The sequence below is a fragment of the Peromyscus eremicus genome, chromosome 4, assembly GCF_949786415.1.
Source record: "Peromyscus eremicus chromosome 4, PerEre_H2_v1, whole genome shotgun sequence".
Taxonomy (NCBI): Eukaryota; Metazoa; Chordata; class Mammalia; order Rodentia; family Cricetidae; genus Peromyscus; species Peromyscus eremicus.
The window spans coordinates 134,422,367-134,437,113 of NC_081419.1; the positions used below are offsets into that span (position 1 = coordinate 134,422,367).

Here is a 14,747-nt window from a genome sequence, read left to right on the forward strand (position 1 = left end):
TTAAGAACTTAGTGTCCTAAAAACCTCCACAGGGACAATGTTCTTGACAAGCTCTCACACTAGTCAAGGATGAACAGCTGGTTCTCCAGGCAAATCCTTCTCCACAGAGGTAGTGTCTACTAGTGACAGAAAAACATGAAACAGGAGCCACCAACCTCCTGGACAGTCTTAGATGCCAGGATCTTCTCAATGATGTTTGCATCGTCTTCTGGAGGCTCCTAAAGACATCGAGATTAAAACAAAACAAAAAAAAAAAGGTTACCAAAAATAACATCTGAGAGTAACTCTAAGTGGAGGATGAGGTCACAAGTATCTCTGAGTTCAGGGATTTTTGGCTTTTGGAGTATCTGTATAGACTACCACCAGAATAGGCATAATTCAAAATCCTGAAATCGACAACTCATCTAACTTCATGTAGACACTCAAGGATTTTAGATTTGAAAACACATTGGATCAGTGACGCTGAACTTACACCACAGCTACTACTTCTTTCAAAGCTCATAGCATAGTGCTGGCAGGACAGCTCCTCTTACAACATAAGCCTAACCACCTGACTGGGATCCCCATGTCTCACAACAGAAGGAGAAGACTGACTTCTGAAAATGTGCTCTGACCTTGAGCACACCTTTAATCCAAATACCAATCATAGAGACCTGGAAGTCTGTATAGACAGGCAGTGACAAGGAAGTCATGTGCTTGGGTTTACAACCAATGAGAAGGCAGAACAGAAAGTCAATAAAAAATACAGACACACAGGAAGTCGGTCTCTTTCTCAGGGGAAGGACCACAGTGGCTGGTAGGCTAAAGGCTATTCGCTAGTGCTCTGACCTCTTGGGCTTTTAACTCTGCATTTGGCTCTGTTTCTTATTTAATAAGACTGTTCAGAATTACATCTACATTTGGCCCCCAACATAGCAAGAATTCATTAAAAATCACCTGGCTCCCTGGCTTACCAGCAGCCCAGCTCCCTGGCTTACAAGCAGCCCAGCTCCCTGCTTACCAGCAGCCCGGCTTCCTGGCTTGGCCTGGCTCGGGCCCTACTTGGCCAAAGTTTACAGGACCTAGGCCTGGAGGGAGCTACCGGTCTGGCTGCACTTGACTGTAGCTGTACTAGCTACAGCTGGAGCTGCTTATGGCCGAATCATCAACTCACGTGGTCTGAGCTTAAGGAAGCCGCAGCTCAGGCTTGAATCGGCTCAAGTGGGAGCATGTGGCTAGATTGCAGCTTTTAGCCAGGACACGTGGCTATTCTCTCTCTCTCTCTCTCTCTCTCTCTCTCCCTCCCTCCCTCCCTCCCTCCCCCTCTCTCTGTCTCTATCTATCTCTGTGGATTCCCATCTCAGACGCTAGGTAGCTGTTTTGAAATTCCCTCGGATTTCTACTGTTCTACACAGACTTGATAAGTCAATTAAGATATCAGATATTTTAAAGGGAAAAAATACTTAAAGGGGAAAATTTTTCCACATTAAAAAAAAAAAAGGGTATTATGTGTACATTAGAAGAAAATTGGTCTTTGTTTCATAAAAGTTTAGGTAGTCTGAAAATGGAACAATTGTATGAGAATATTAATGTTGACAGGATGTACAGTACATAATTACGCACATTATTACTTTCCTTATCCTTATTTTACTATTTAAAAAGATAGTCAATTTAAGTGCCAGGATAAAAGCTTTAGAAAAACATGTTTAAATGAATTATACAGAAATTCAGATTCAGACAGAAGAATTTAACGGTGAAATTATTTCAGGATTGGATTATAAGGTTACAGAAAGAAAGCCTGTTTTCACAAAATCACCCTTAATTTATCTGGTAACCATACAGCAGCTACCTGGTCAAATGAATGCACAAAATAATTGGACTCCAATTGAAATGTTAGATTTAAGAAGGTTTAAGGAGGCAATAGTATCTTATGGCATGCATTCCCCATTTGTAAAGCAAATGTTAAACTCCTGGTCAACTTGTAATAAGATTTTACCACAAAACTGAAAAGAGCAGGTAAATGCTGTCCTGGAACCCGGGACCCAACTGCAGTGGCATTTGTGGTTCAGAGATGAAGCTAAAAACATAGAAAGTCAGTGGAGGGCTAGAGGTGTGCAAATCTCCCAGGATCAGATTGTTGGAGAAGGCCAATGTGCTGAAATACAAAGACAATGTTTATATGATAACCAAACCCTAATTCTATGTCGAATGGCAGCATTGAATACATGGGACAGAATTGAGGAAGCAGGAAATAAAACTGAGTCATTTACAAAAGTTATACAGGGGCCAAAAGAATCCTTCATGGATTTCTTACAAAGACTGACTTCAGCAGTAAATAGTATGGTCCCGAATTCAGAAGCTAGCCAGATAATAATCAAATCTTTGGCCTTTGAGAATGCGAATACAGCATGCAAGAGAATAATCAGGCCGTTAAGGGCAAGATCTGCACCATTGGAAGATTGGATTAGAGACATGTTTAATGTTGAGTCTCATGGCCATGATGATATGTGGATAGGAGAAGCAATTTCAAGAGGTTTGAGGAATGTCAGATGTTTTGGATGTGAAAAGCAAGGACATTTGAAAAGGAACTGTAAACAGGGCATTCCCAGAAACAATGTTTCTTCAAGGAACAAAGGCAATGAAATGCCCCTTCCTTCTGGAGTATGCAGAAGGTGTGGTAAGGGTAAACACTGGACCAACGAATGCAAATCAACAAGGAACAGACAAGGTAATATTTTGCCTTGGTCTTTGGGAAACTCCCAGAGGAGCCTCAGGCAGGCCCCCACAGCAAATCCAGTTCAGACCTTTCCTGCAGTCGTAGAAGAAACCCCTACTCAGAGCAATTAAATAACCAAATGCCTATTGGAATAAACAAGGCTGCTCAGGATGATGAAAAGCTGAGACAGAGAGAACAGAAAATTCAGGAGAAACCATGAAGAAAATTTTTTGGCAAACTTCTATAAATGAACAAAGACCAAAATTAACAATAAGAATAAATGAAGCTCTGTTGACTGGTCTGGTAGACACAGGTGCTGACGTGATTATAATTGCATCAGAATTTTGGCATCCAACTTGTCCTCTTTAGGAGGTAAACATTCAACTGTTAGGAATTAGGACATTATCTCGAGTAAAACAGAGTGCAAGATGGCTTGAATGTATAGGTCCAGAAGGACAGACAGGAAAATTAAAACCATATGTGGCTAACACAGCTATGAACCTATGGGGTCGAGACCTGTTACAACAATGGAATTAACATCCTTCCAACCTCATAAACAAATCATAAACTAGCACATGGTTCTGAGAGAAATATTAGAAGGTATCATTTTAATGAGTGGTTACCAGCCATCCAGATTGTACAAGAACAGGGCACAGCAACTGATGATCTTCCAAAGACACCAACAGCTCTTTAAAATGGTTAGCAGACAAGCCTGTATGGGTTCAGCAATGGCCTTTAACAACAGAGAAACTCCAGGCTTTAGAAAAGCTGGTAGAAGAGCAGTTAAATGCTCAGCATATTGAAGAATCAGCTAGCCCTTGGAATTCTCCTGTACTTGTTATTAAAAAGAAATCTGGTAAATGGAGAATGGTAACAGACCTTAGAGCAATTAACAAAGTAATTCAGCCAATGGGCTCTCTACAATCTGGAATTCCTTTGCCTACTCTGTTACCTAAAGGATGGCCTCTTATAGTTATTGATTTAAAAGACTGTTTCTTTTCAATACCCTTACAAGAAAAAGACAGAGAAAGATTTGCCTTCACAGTGCTTACTTATAATAATTCTCAACCGGTTAAAAGATATCAATGGAGGGTCCTCCCACAGGGAATGTTAAATAGCCCAACCCTGAGCCAATATTTTGTACAGTAGCAAATTGGAAGTGATACGTAAAAAATTTCCTAAATCTATAATTTATCATTATATGGATGATATTTTACTAGCTGACTCAAATGCAGATACTTTAGAAAGAATGTTTAAAGAAATAAAACAATTTTTTTCTTGCTGGGGATTACAAATTGCTCCTGAAAAGATACAAAGAAGAGATTCTATTAATTATTTAGGTTATAAAATAGGTCTACAAAAAATTATTACCCAAAATGTGCAAATTAGTAGAGATCGATTACAGACTCTTAATGACTTTCAAAAATTATTTGGAGACATTTCTCATCTACGAACTATTGTTGGGGTAAAAAATGATGAACTGAATAATTTGTTCAAAACCTTAGAAGGTGACAAGGACTTAAATAGTTCGAGAGAATTATCACCTGAAGCTGAGAAAGAATTGGCACTGGTAGAAAAGAAAGCACATAAAGGACACATGGATTGTAGCGATCCAAAGCTGGATTGCATTTCGGTTATTTTACCCTCTAGGCATTCTCCTAAGGAATTTTAAAGCAGAGGGAAGATATTATATTTGAATGGATAATTTTTTAAAAAATAAACCGAATAAAAAATTAAAAACTTATCTGGAAAAAATCTCTGACTTGACTTTGAAAGGAAAACTGAGATTTCATCAATTAGCAGGAATAGAGCCAGCAGAAATTGTCGTACCTTTAACTAAGGAGGACATTGAAAAATTATGGGTAGAAAGAGAACCTTAGCAAAGAATGTGCAGTAATTTTTTTGGTAGAAATTAACAGCAAATATCCCAAAAGTGATAGAATTGATCTTATAATGAGAGCTGATTGGATTTTGCCTCAAATTGTATAGGAAACACCCATATCAGGAATTCGTACATTTTATACAGATGCAAACAAACAAGGAAAGGCAGGTTACAAATCAGAAAATTAAAGTGGTTCAACGTCCTTATAAGTCAGTTCAAAAATCGGAATTGTATGCTATTCTGTTGGTATTAATGGATTTTTCAGAACCTCTCAACATAGTAACTGACTCTCAGTATGCTGAAAGAGTGGTATTACATATTGAGACTGCAGAATGATCCCTGAGGAGTCAGAATTAACTTCACTGTTTATTCAGTTACAAGATATAATCAGGAATAAAAGTCATCCTTTATATATAACTCACATCTGATCCCAAACAGGTCTGCCAGACCCTCTAGCACAAGGTAATGATGAGATTGATAAATTATTGATAGGAAATGTGCTGGAGGCCTCAGAATTTCATAAAAAACATCATGTCAATAGTAAAGGTTTAAAAAAGGACTTTTCCATAACCTGGCAACAAACCAAGGAAATTGTTCCTTTTACAATCAGACGCCATTAACAGGAGGGTGTAACCCAAAGGGTACTCAGAGGAATGAAATCTGGTAGATGATGTGTTTCACTTTGCAGAATTTGGAAAATTGAAGTATGTACGCCACAACATTGATACTTATTCAGGATTTCAATGGGCAACTGCTTTGAGTTCTGAAAAAGCTAATTCTGTAATCACTCATTTGCTAGAAGTTATGGCCATCATGGGTATAACTGCACAAATTAAACCTGCCAATGCTCCAGCATAAGTCTCTGTTAAAATTTTTGTTAAAAAAATGAAACAGTTTTTTTGCTTATTACAATATAAAGCATATTACAGGTATACTACATAATCCTACAGGCCAAGCAGTTATAGAATGATCAAACAGAACTCTAAAGGATATGCTAAATAAACAGAAAGGGGTAACAAAAACCCCCAGAAATAGACTGCATAATGCTCTATTAACTTTGAATTTTCTCAATGCTAGTAAGAAAGAAACAACAGCTGCAGAGAGACATTGGATAATAGAAAAAAAACTACAGAATTAAATCAGCCTATATATTTTAAGGATGTGCTGACCTCAGAATGGAAACCAGGATATGTGTTATGTTAGGGATGTGGTTTTGCTTTTGTTTCTACAGGAGAAGATAAGCTGTGGATACCATCAAAATTGATAAAGGTTCGATTTGAACAAGAGAGACCTCTTAATTAGAAGAGGTGATAGTTCATCAATCTGCATCCAATTTAAACTAACTTATACCATTAACAGATGCCTTTTCATTTATTCAGATATAGCTTGCCAAAAGGGAACCTCTCCAAAGTTAGCCGTGTAGAAAGGTTTTTGATTTTGTCTTTTAGGAGAATGAAGGCTAAGGAATTGAAGAACACTGGACAAATGAGACAACTGAAGAAAAAGGACAAATCGTCTAAAAAAAAAAGTCCCAAGGAAAAGAGTAAAATGGCCTACTGGTATATCATCTATAAAATTTCATAAGTCTTCCTAAATGTTCGTTTCTGCTCTTCTCTAAAGACATTTAACACTATTGGTTTTCTTGTAGTCCCAGTTCAATTAAAATTTAAAGCTGGCTTTGGAGTTGGAGAATGGCTCTCTCCTTCTTTAAACCCAGGCATGTTGTTAAAAGGAAAATGCAAACTCCCTGTATCATGCCGGAAGAAAGAGCCATCTTCTGATATGGGACAGGAGAAAAACCAAATTAATTAAGGGACTATTCTATTACTACTAATCTCAATTCTTTGATTCTATTCTGATTCTTTAAACTTTTCTTTTCTTTATTTTTATTTTTATTTTTTTTTTGGTTTTTCGAGACAGGGTTTCTCTGTGTAGCTTTGCGCTTTTCCTGGAACTCACTTGATAGCCCAGGCTGGCCTCGAACTCACAGAGATCCGCCTGTCTCTGCCTCCCGAGTGCTGGGATTAAAGGCGTGCGCTACCACCGCCTGGCCCAAACTTTTCTTAAAGTATGACTTTATATCAAAATTCACAAGATTTATATATATATATTTTAAACTTTGTTAAGATATTAATGGTCATATAAACTACTAACTAATTCTAGCAAAGAGGCTTCAATTAGCTGCCTATACATGTCTTTGTGTTCGAGTCTTTATCAGTTTTCTGCAGAAAATCATGGCCAGGCCTAACATGAAATTTGAAGTCTCCAGGAAGAAGATGGGGCCCGACAACAACAATTCCACATGGACAATAATAATATCACTAAGCTGACAAACATCATCTACAGATCAACTATGAACTACAAACTGCTCCGAGTATTTTCGAGATGGCTGGCTGAGATGATCCAGTTTCAAAGACTACTTGAATAAGGACTTGAAATAAGCCCTGAACTTTGGCATTATGCACAGACTGGGCAACAAGGGATATAGCTACCTTTCCTAGAATTTGACAATTAACCCAAAATTTTTCTTTTCAGAATAAAGATGCCTTCGCCCATATCCAGCAGGAAGCAATTTTAAGAATACGACGCCCACATTCCCAAAAAGGTGGTGTGGGGCAGGTGGTTTTTGGTCTTTTAATGGGTTTTGGGTCTGGGATCATTTTCATTGTTTAGGAGGGTTGGTTACAAGTTGTTGTTAAGGGTTAGGAAAAGGGCTAAGCAAAGGAGATTAGATTCAAGGTTCTTGGGTTGTTTTTTCTTTTTAAAATATATATAGAAATGATAGAATAGAGGTTAGATTATTGAATCTACTCGAAAATATAGAGAAGATATAGATACAATATAGATAAAAAGATAGATTACTGAATCTACTTTTAAAAGACAATTACTAGTTTTAAATACTTTACATTGGATTGGCTTTTTGTATACTGTATACAAATTATATATATTGAGATTGATATTGTTAGAAAATGCCACACATATATTTCTAATCTTGTTCAAGATATTGTACTTATACAGTTAATTTAACAATGTAATGCAATTTGCTAATCCTTGAATGTTATTATTACCAACTATTAGGATATAAAGAAATGAAAGTTAGTAGTTAGACATTATAATCGAACTTGTAGTCATATTAGGTATGTTTTCAAGATCGAGCAGATATATATTAGATAGACAGGTCATCTTCAAACCCTTCAGAGATCTACAGAATACGGCATTTAAAATGTCTTAATAATTTAGAAATTTTTTTCTTTTTCTTTTTCTTTTTCTATGACTACGAGACATGTCGGCCCCTGGAAGTACCAATCTACTTCAGAGAAAATATGGGCATTGAAAAAACTGCATATGGAGTTAACTTTCATTGTGGCAAAAGTTAGCCCCTGGACAACAAAGTATCCTTGAATCGACTGCTGACAAACAGGACAAAATGGACAGACAGGACACGAAACAAAGGACTACCGATTCTTGCCAAGACAAGTGTGGTTGTGGCTTTAGCAACAGGCATCCTCTGAGGCCAGGACAATATGGCACCATCCCTGAAGTGGGCTTTGCAATCCGGAAAAGGCACAGTGCTCTTTTCTTCGAAGGCAGCCAAACAGGCAGTGGACTGATGGCTTATGATGTGCAGTGGAACAGTAGCTGAAACAGTTATTCTTGAAAGAGTAACTAAGCTGATGGAGTCTAACCTCTCAATGGTAGACTGGCATTTAATATAAGAGTTGAAGCCACCCACAAGCTAGGAAGAAAGGGATGCAGAGAAAAACGGGATGCCGAGATGAAGCCACACACACAAGCCAAGACGAATGGACAGCGGAATTAAAAAAAAAAATCAACAATTTCCAGAATTTAAAATCCTGACAGGACACTAGTGGAATTCAGGTGTTTCTGGTACATGGATGACTTTCACCAACTGTGAGGTCGAACTGTTGGCCTTGTGTACATCCTACTTCACAAATGTGTCTGTCAGATATACTAACCCTATAGGCTAAAGATGATGCCCCAACACTGTGGAGTAACTTCGGGTGACTGTACAGGCAGCTGGCTGTTTCTGTCAACTCACATTTTTTTGGAAGCTGCTTGTGTACACTTCCTGTTTTTATTTTTTATTTTTAGGTAATATATAAGAAATAATAATAATTATTTCCTTCTTGGGTCTCTGAGGGAGTTGAAGATTAGATAGTTATAGTTAGTTAAAGATTAGATAGTTATAGTTTTCTTTGTTACGAATTTCAGAAAAGAAACTCACTAAAGAGGTGTAAGTGTATAAATTTGAAAGACATTATAAGATAGTTCTGTCAGTAATATAAATTAGGACAGAAAGTGAATCAGGTACATTTTGGACTTACAAAATAGGATAGATAATGGAATTATTTTCTCTGAATTTGTCAAATGCAAATGGACTACACATTGTTTAAGTATTTATTGCTTGTATATATTGTATATAGTTATTGTACTTTTTGTATATAGTTTTTCTTATATTAGGTATAACTTTTTTCCTTTTTTCTTTTTATTAGAATAGAAAGGGGAAATATGGTGATATTTTATTTGTGCTGAAATGTGATTTTATTTGTATATTAATAAATAAAGTTGCCTGGGGGTCAGAGCTAATAGCAAGCCATTTAGCAGAAATCTGGCAGTGGTAGCACATGCCCTTAATCCCAATCACATGACAGGCAGATCTCTGTGTGTTCAAGGATACAGCAAGCATGGAGAAATATGCCTTTAATCTCAATACCAACCATAGAGACCTGGAGGTCTGTATAGACAGGCATTGACAAGGAAGTCATGTGCTTGGGTTTACAACCAATGAGAAGGCAGAACAGAAAGTCAATAAAAAATACAGACACACAGGAAGTAGGTCTCTTTTCTCAGGGGAAGGACGGCAGCGGCTGGTAAGTTAAAGCTATTTGCTAGTGCTCTGACCTCTTGGGCTTTTAACTCTGCATTTGGCTCTGTGTTTCTTATTTAATAAGACCGTTCAGAATTACATCTACAACCCCTAAATTAATTAATTAATTAAAAAAAGCCAAAGTCTATAAACTCTGAGTACCAAAGCCTCCCTAAGAAGTTCACAAATATTTTTCAAAGCTAAAATTCAATTAGTAGGGTTCTAAGTTCTGGGCACAGCCCTTATCGTACATGCAGAAGACGACTCTGGGCTGTAAGACTAAAGAGCCAATAAAATTGCTCTGAAGACTTCCAATTTTTGTAAAACTTACACATTTTGATGTATAAATTTTCTATAACAGAGCCCGGGGTGGTGGCACACACCTTTAATCCCAGCACTTGGGAGGCAGAGGCAGGCAAATCTCTGTGAGTTTGAGGCCAGCCTGGTCTACAGAGAGAGTTCCAGGATAGGCTCCAAAACTACAGAGAAATCCTGTCTTGAAAAAAATAAAACAGACAAAAATTCTATAATAGAAGAGAATCTCAGGGTGGGGGTGGGTACGGTGGCTAAAGCCACCTGTTACAAAACTTAATCAGAGTTTAGTACCAGGACACAGTATCAGAGAAAACTAAATTTCACAAGTTGTCCTCTGACCTCCATCCATGTACCACAACATGTGTATGCACAATACAAATAAGTAAATAATTGTGATAAAATTTAAAAAAAAAAGAAACTTAGAGCCTTACAATCCAATCAAAAGGTCCCAATTCTAATACCAGCAACTACTGACTTCAGCAAAGTTAATTACTATTTCTTGGTTTTTGAATAATAGTTGTAGAAGTGGTAGAACCAGTTTACTAGGATAAAACAGCACATGAAAATAATGTTTAAAATTGTAAAACCAAGGTGTAAATAGTTTCTATTAAAGTTCTGTTTCACTGACAATCCCAAGTGAAAATCAATTCCTTCTTTCCTACCCTAGTCACACACCAAAATTGTCAGGCGCCCAATCTCCATGAGATCTTAAAAGTATTCCTTATATAAAAACATCGGCATGAAAGCTGACAGTCTTGGGAAGGATGCCCTGAATCAGAGCTCCCTTAGGTTCAGCTTCTTTCTGGACTTTGTACAGTCTCCTTTCAGTGAATCCATGTGTTCTATGACCTTTCCAGACCTACTTCAATCTAAGACTTGAAGCTTTATCCGACCTTGGTCTCAACAATTCTCGCTCATATAAACCCTCCTCATTCTCGCTAATTGGACTCCCAGAGATCCACCCGGGGCCTAGTCATGGATCTCTGCATCCAGATCCCTCAGTAGTTGGATGAGGTTTCTAGCACGACAATTAGGGTGTTTGGCCATCCCATCACCAGAGTAGGTCAGTTCAGACTGTCTCTCGACCATTGCCAGCAGTCTGTTGTGGGGGTATCTTTGTGGATTTCTGTGGGCCTCTCTAGCACTTTGTTTCTTCCTATTCTCATGTGGTCTTCATTTACCATGGTCTCCTATTCCTTGTTCTCCCTCTCTGTTGTTGATCCAGCTGGGATCTCCCACTCACCCAAGCTCTCTTTCCCTCGACCCTCGCCCTTCACTACCCCCACACATGTCCAGGCTGTTCATGTAGATCTCATTCCATTTCTCTGTCATTGGGCGATCCCTGTGTCTTTCTAACGAACGGAAACACATGAAATATGAACCAATGGCTGAGGGGTCACCAACTGGATCAGGCCCTCTGAGTGGGTGAGACAGTTGATTGGCCTGTTCTGCTTGGGAGGCATCCAGGCAGTGGCACCGGGTCCTGTGCTCATTGCATGAGTTAGCTGTTTGAAACCTGGGGCCTATGCAGGGTCCCTTGGCTCGGCCTGGGAGGAGGGGACTGGACCTACCTGGACTGAGTCCACCAGGTTGATCTCAGTCTGTGGGGAAGGCTTTGCCCTGGAGGAGATTGGAATGGGGGGCGGGCTGGGGGGAAGGTGAGGGGGGTGGGAGGGGGGAGAACAAGGGTATCTGTGGCTGATATGTAGAACTGAGTTGTATTGCAAAATAAAAATTGAAAAAAAAAAAAAAAGAAAAAAAAAAAGACTTGAAGCAGGACAGAAAAAAATGCTCACCACAACAATCTACTTGGAACATTCCAGAAGGATGATTGTGCTGCATATCAACTTCATATTCAATTATCCCAAAGACCATACCACTATGGAAAACATATTTTTAAAACAATCTTAAATCAAGCTTTTCCTAGAAGAAATGAGTGATGGTATGGCAGTGTATTATGGAGTCCATCAAGCAGGCAGGCAAAAACTCCCAGAATCTGAGTATTTCCTTTGTGGGAGTCTTTCCCTGAACCTCAGCCTTGAGCCTTGGCTGTGCTAGATGCCAGCAAGCCCCAATCATCTGCCTGTCTCCTGTGGAGCTGAGGTTAGAGGTATTTGTGAGAGGTTCCTGGCTTATTATGCAAGTGCGGGGACCTGAACATGGGTCCTCATGATTACAGGGCAGGTTCCCTTAACTGTAGAGCCCCCTCTCCAGCCTCCAAGTAGTGTATTTTATTTAACCTCCCAAATATTTAAAGTATTACAATTTAAACATGCTGACTGAATCAATACAAAAATTAAGGAAACTTTTTTTTAATGTTCTTTTCCTCATGTTTTCAAATACAGTGTGTCCTTTATACTTCCAGCATACTTCAATCCAGTCTAGTCACATTTCCAACGCTCAATAGGCACACATGGCTGGCAATGTCCATACTGGGCAATATAGGTAATGTCTGTACCTATCTGCCTATCCTCACAGCAAAACTACTATCTTTATTCTGGTAACTTAATTACTAAGTTTTCATTGTTTTTCCTTTTTTACATTTGATAACATATTTATATACAAGGGCATTGTCTTTTCCTTACAGCAGATAAGTATGTAAAATGAAAGCAAATGGAAACAGAAATGCAGAAGAGGGATCTATGAAAAAAAGGGAGGTGGGATTATATGTTGGTTTAATGCTTATTACACTAGGAATAATAGAAAAAGAAAGTGGGGATGGGAAGGAACAGAATAACAACTTAGTGTGTGGGCTGTAGATGGGATGGTCAGGGAAGGTTTCTTGGAGAGGTGGAAGCTTCTAGGGAGTGCAGGCTCCCACACTAGTTCTTGCTGCAGGCTGACAGCAGAGTGAGCCCAGTTTGTGTGGCAGGGCTTCTGAAACTGGCTGTCCCCACTGTGGTTCTCCTGGGACACGTTTTCCACTTGAGCCTCAGCACTGGGCTCTGGTCTCTTGCTGTCCTCCTTCCACATCTTCCCAGAGACCATCCATTTTTTAGTTTTCTTCAAAAGCACATGTACTTGGTGTATTAAAACCCCAAATCTCAGGTTTCCATTCCGGGGTAGAGCATTGGCTTCTCATTACTGCCAAATGCAAGACTGTTACTTCTGATGACAGAGAGCCCCTTGGGTACAAGGGCCTGAAGTATGACATGGGACATTGAGCATGCTTAAGATCAGGAGCAGGTGAAAAACGGCCTGGCTGGCTGAGCAGGAAGAATACTGCAGTTGCACAGCTTCTGCAATAATGGAGTTTCTAAAGTTTCTACAGCATTGATAAAAACACCTTTGGAAGCCAAATGGTGATATTTCTGGAAGAGTCATCAAAGTAGTAAGTAGAAAGGCCTGGCCAAGGACCAAGGAGCTGAAATTGTCAGAACATTCCCATGTACATCTAGTGTACACCCAAGATATCTCTTGGTTATGTGTCAGCTTATCACTGGGAATGTCCATCATCATTTTAACCAGATACTGCCAGATTACATGCTTAAATATTAGAGACTTCATCCGGTTACACAATCTTCTTTAGAACAAGCCTTCAACGTAGGTCTTGCTTTTCAAGATTATTTCAGGCTATTCTAGTCTTAGTATTTCCATACAAACATCCATTCATAGGAAGTGCTGTGCTTGGATTTCCTTTTATTTAAAAAATTGTGAGGCTGGTTGTTCACTTTTTGAAAAAAACTTACTTTTACTTGCATGAGTGCTTTGCCTGCATGTGTATCTGTGTGCCATGTGCATGCCCTATATCTGGATTCTAACTAGGATTGAATCACTGTCACCTTAAATACTGAATTCGTGGATATGGTGTACTTCTACATTTGTTTAGGTTATTAGCAATTAAACTTTATTTACTTATTATGTGTATGTGTATGAACCCATGTGTGGAGGTCAGAGAAAAACCTTAAGGATTCACTTCTCCCCTTCTGATTTCATGTTACTAGTAAATCACATAAAACAGATTTTTAGATAATGCCTTGATGTTACTAAATATAGCATTTAATCAAATCCACATTTATTAATTCTTTTTTTGTTTTGTTTTTTTTCAAGACAGGATTTCTCAGTGTAGCCTTGGCTGAACCTGGATCTCTGTAGATCAGGCTGGCCTCGAACTCAGATATATGCCTGCCTCTGCCTCCCAAGTGCTGGGATTAAAGGTGAGTGCCACCACTGCCTGGTGTATTTATTAATTCTAATAGTTTCTAGATTCTTTTGAATTTTCTACAGTCATTCATCTATAACTAATATCAGTTTTATATATTCCTTTGTAATCTCTCAACTGTTTATTTATTTGGGGTATTGTGTGTCTTAGTATGTGTTTGTGTGTTTGTGTATGTATGCAAGCACATGGAGGTCAGATTGATGCTCTCGGTCTTATTTTTTTGAGACTGTCTCTTGCTGAACCTAGAGTCCACATACTAGCTAGACTGGCTAGTCAGTGCTTCCAGGATATGCTTGTCTCTGTCCCTTCCCTAGGGTTACACACCAAAAGCCACCAGCCTTTTATTTGGTTGCTGGGGATCCAAACTGAGCCTTCATGCTTGTAAGGCAAGCACTTGCCAACTAAGCTACCTCCACAGCCCCAACATTTTATTTCTTCTCTGCCTTCTGATGATGACCAGGTCCTCCAGTGTATTTGAGAATATAAATGACTATATAGAGAATCATTATCTTACTTCCAAATTCTGAGGGAATATATTAAATATTGCATAAATGTTAAATATGATATTAGCTATAAATTTTTCCCTAATAGCTCTTGAAATGTCATCTTTTGATTCCAGTGTGCAAGATAAAATCTTTTAGGTAAAATATTTCTTCATATACTTTTCCTGCTTAAGGTTCACCAGACTGTGAGTTTATTGGTTAATATTTTCATCAGTTTATTGAACTCTTAGTCATTAATTCTATCTTCAAATAATGCACTGCTCCAGTTTCTTCTCTGCCTAGGAATACAGTCAGAAATACTT

General features: G+C 38.6%; 1 protein-coding gene across 2 annotated transcripts in view; it reads right to left on the reverse strand.

Annotated features, from left to right (window-relative positions):
- The window catches only part of Chd6 (chromodomain helicase DNA binding protein 6), a 193,917-nt gene that overhangs the window by 90,796 nt on the left and 88,374 nt on the right, over positions 1 to 14,747 (reverse strand). For both annotated transcript variants that reach the window (XM_059261841.1, XM_059261842.1), the window contains exon 6: positions 156 to 218. In XM_059261841.1, coding sequence (XP_059117824.1) covers positions 156 to 218 — 63 coding nt within the window. The remainder of the gene's footprint in view (positions 1 to 155; positions 219 to 14,747) is intronic.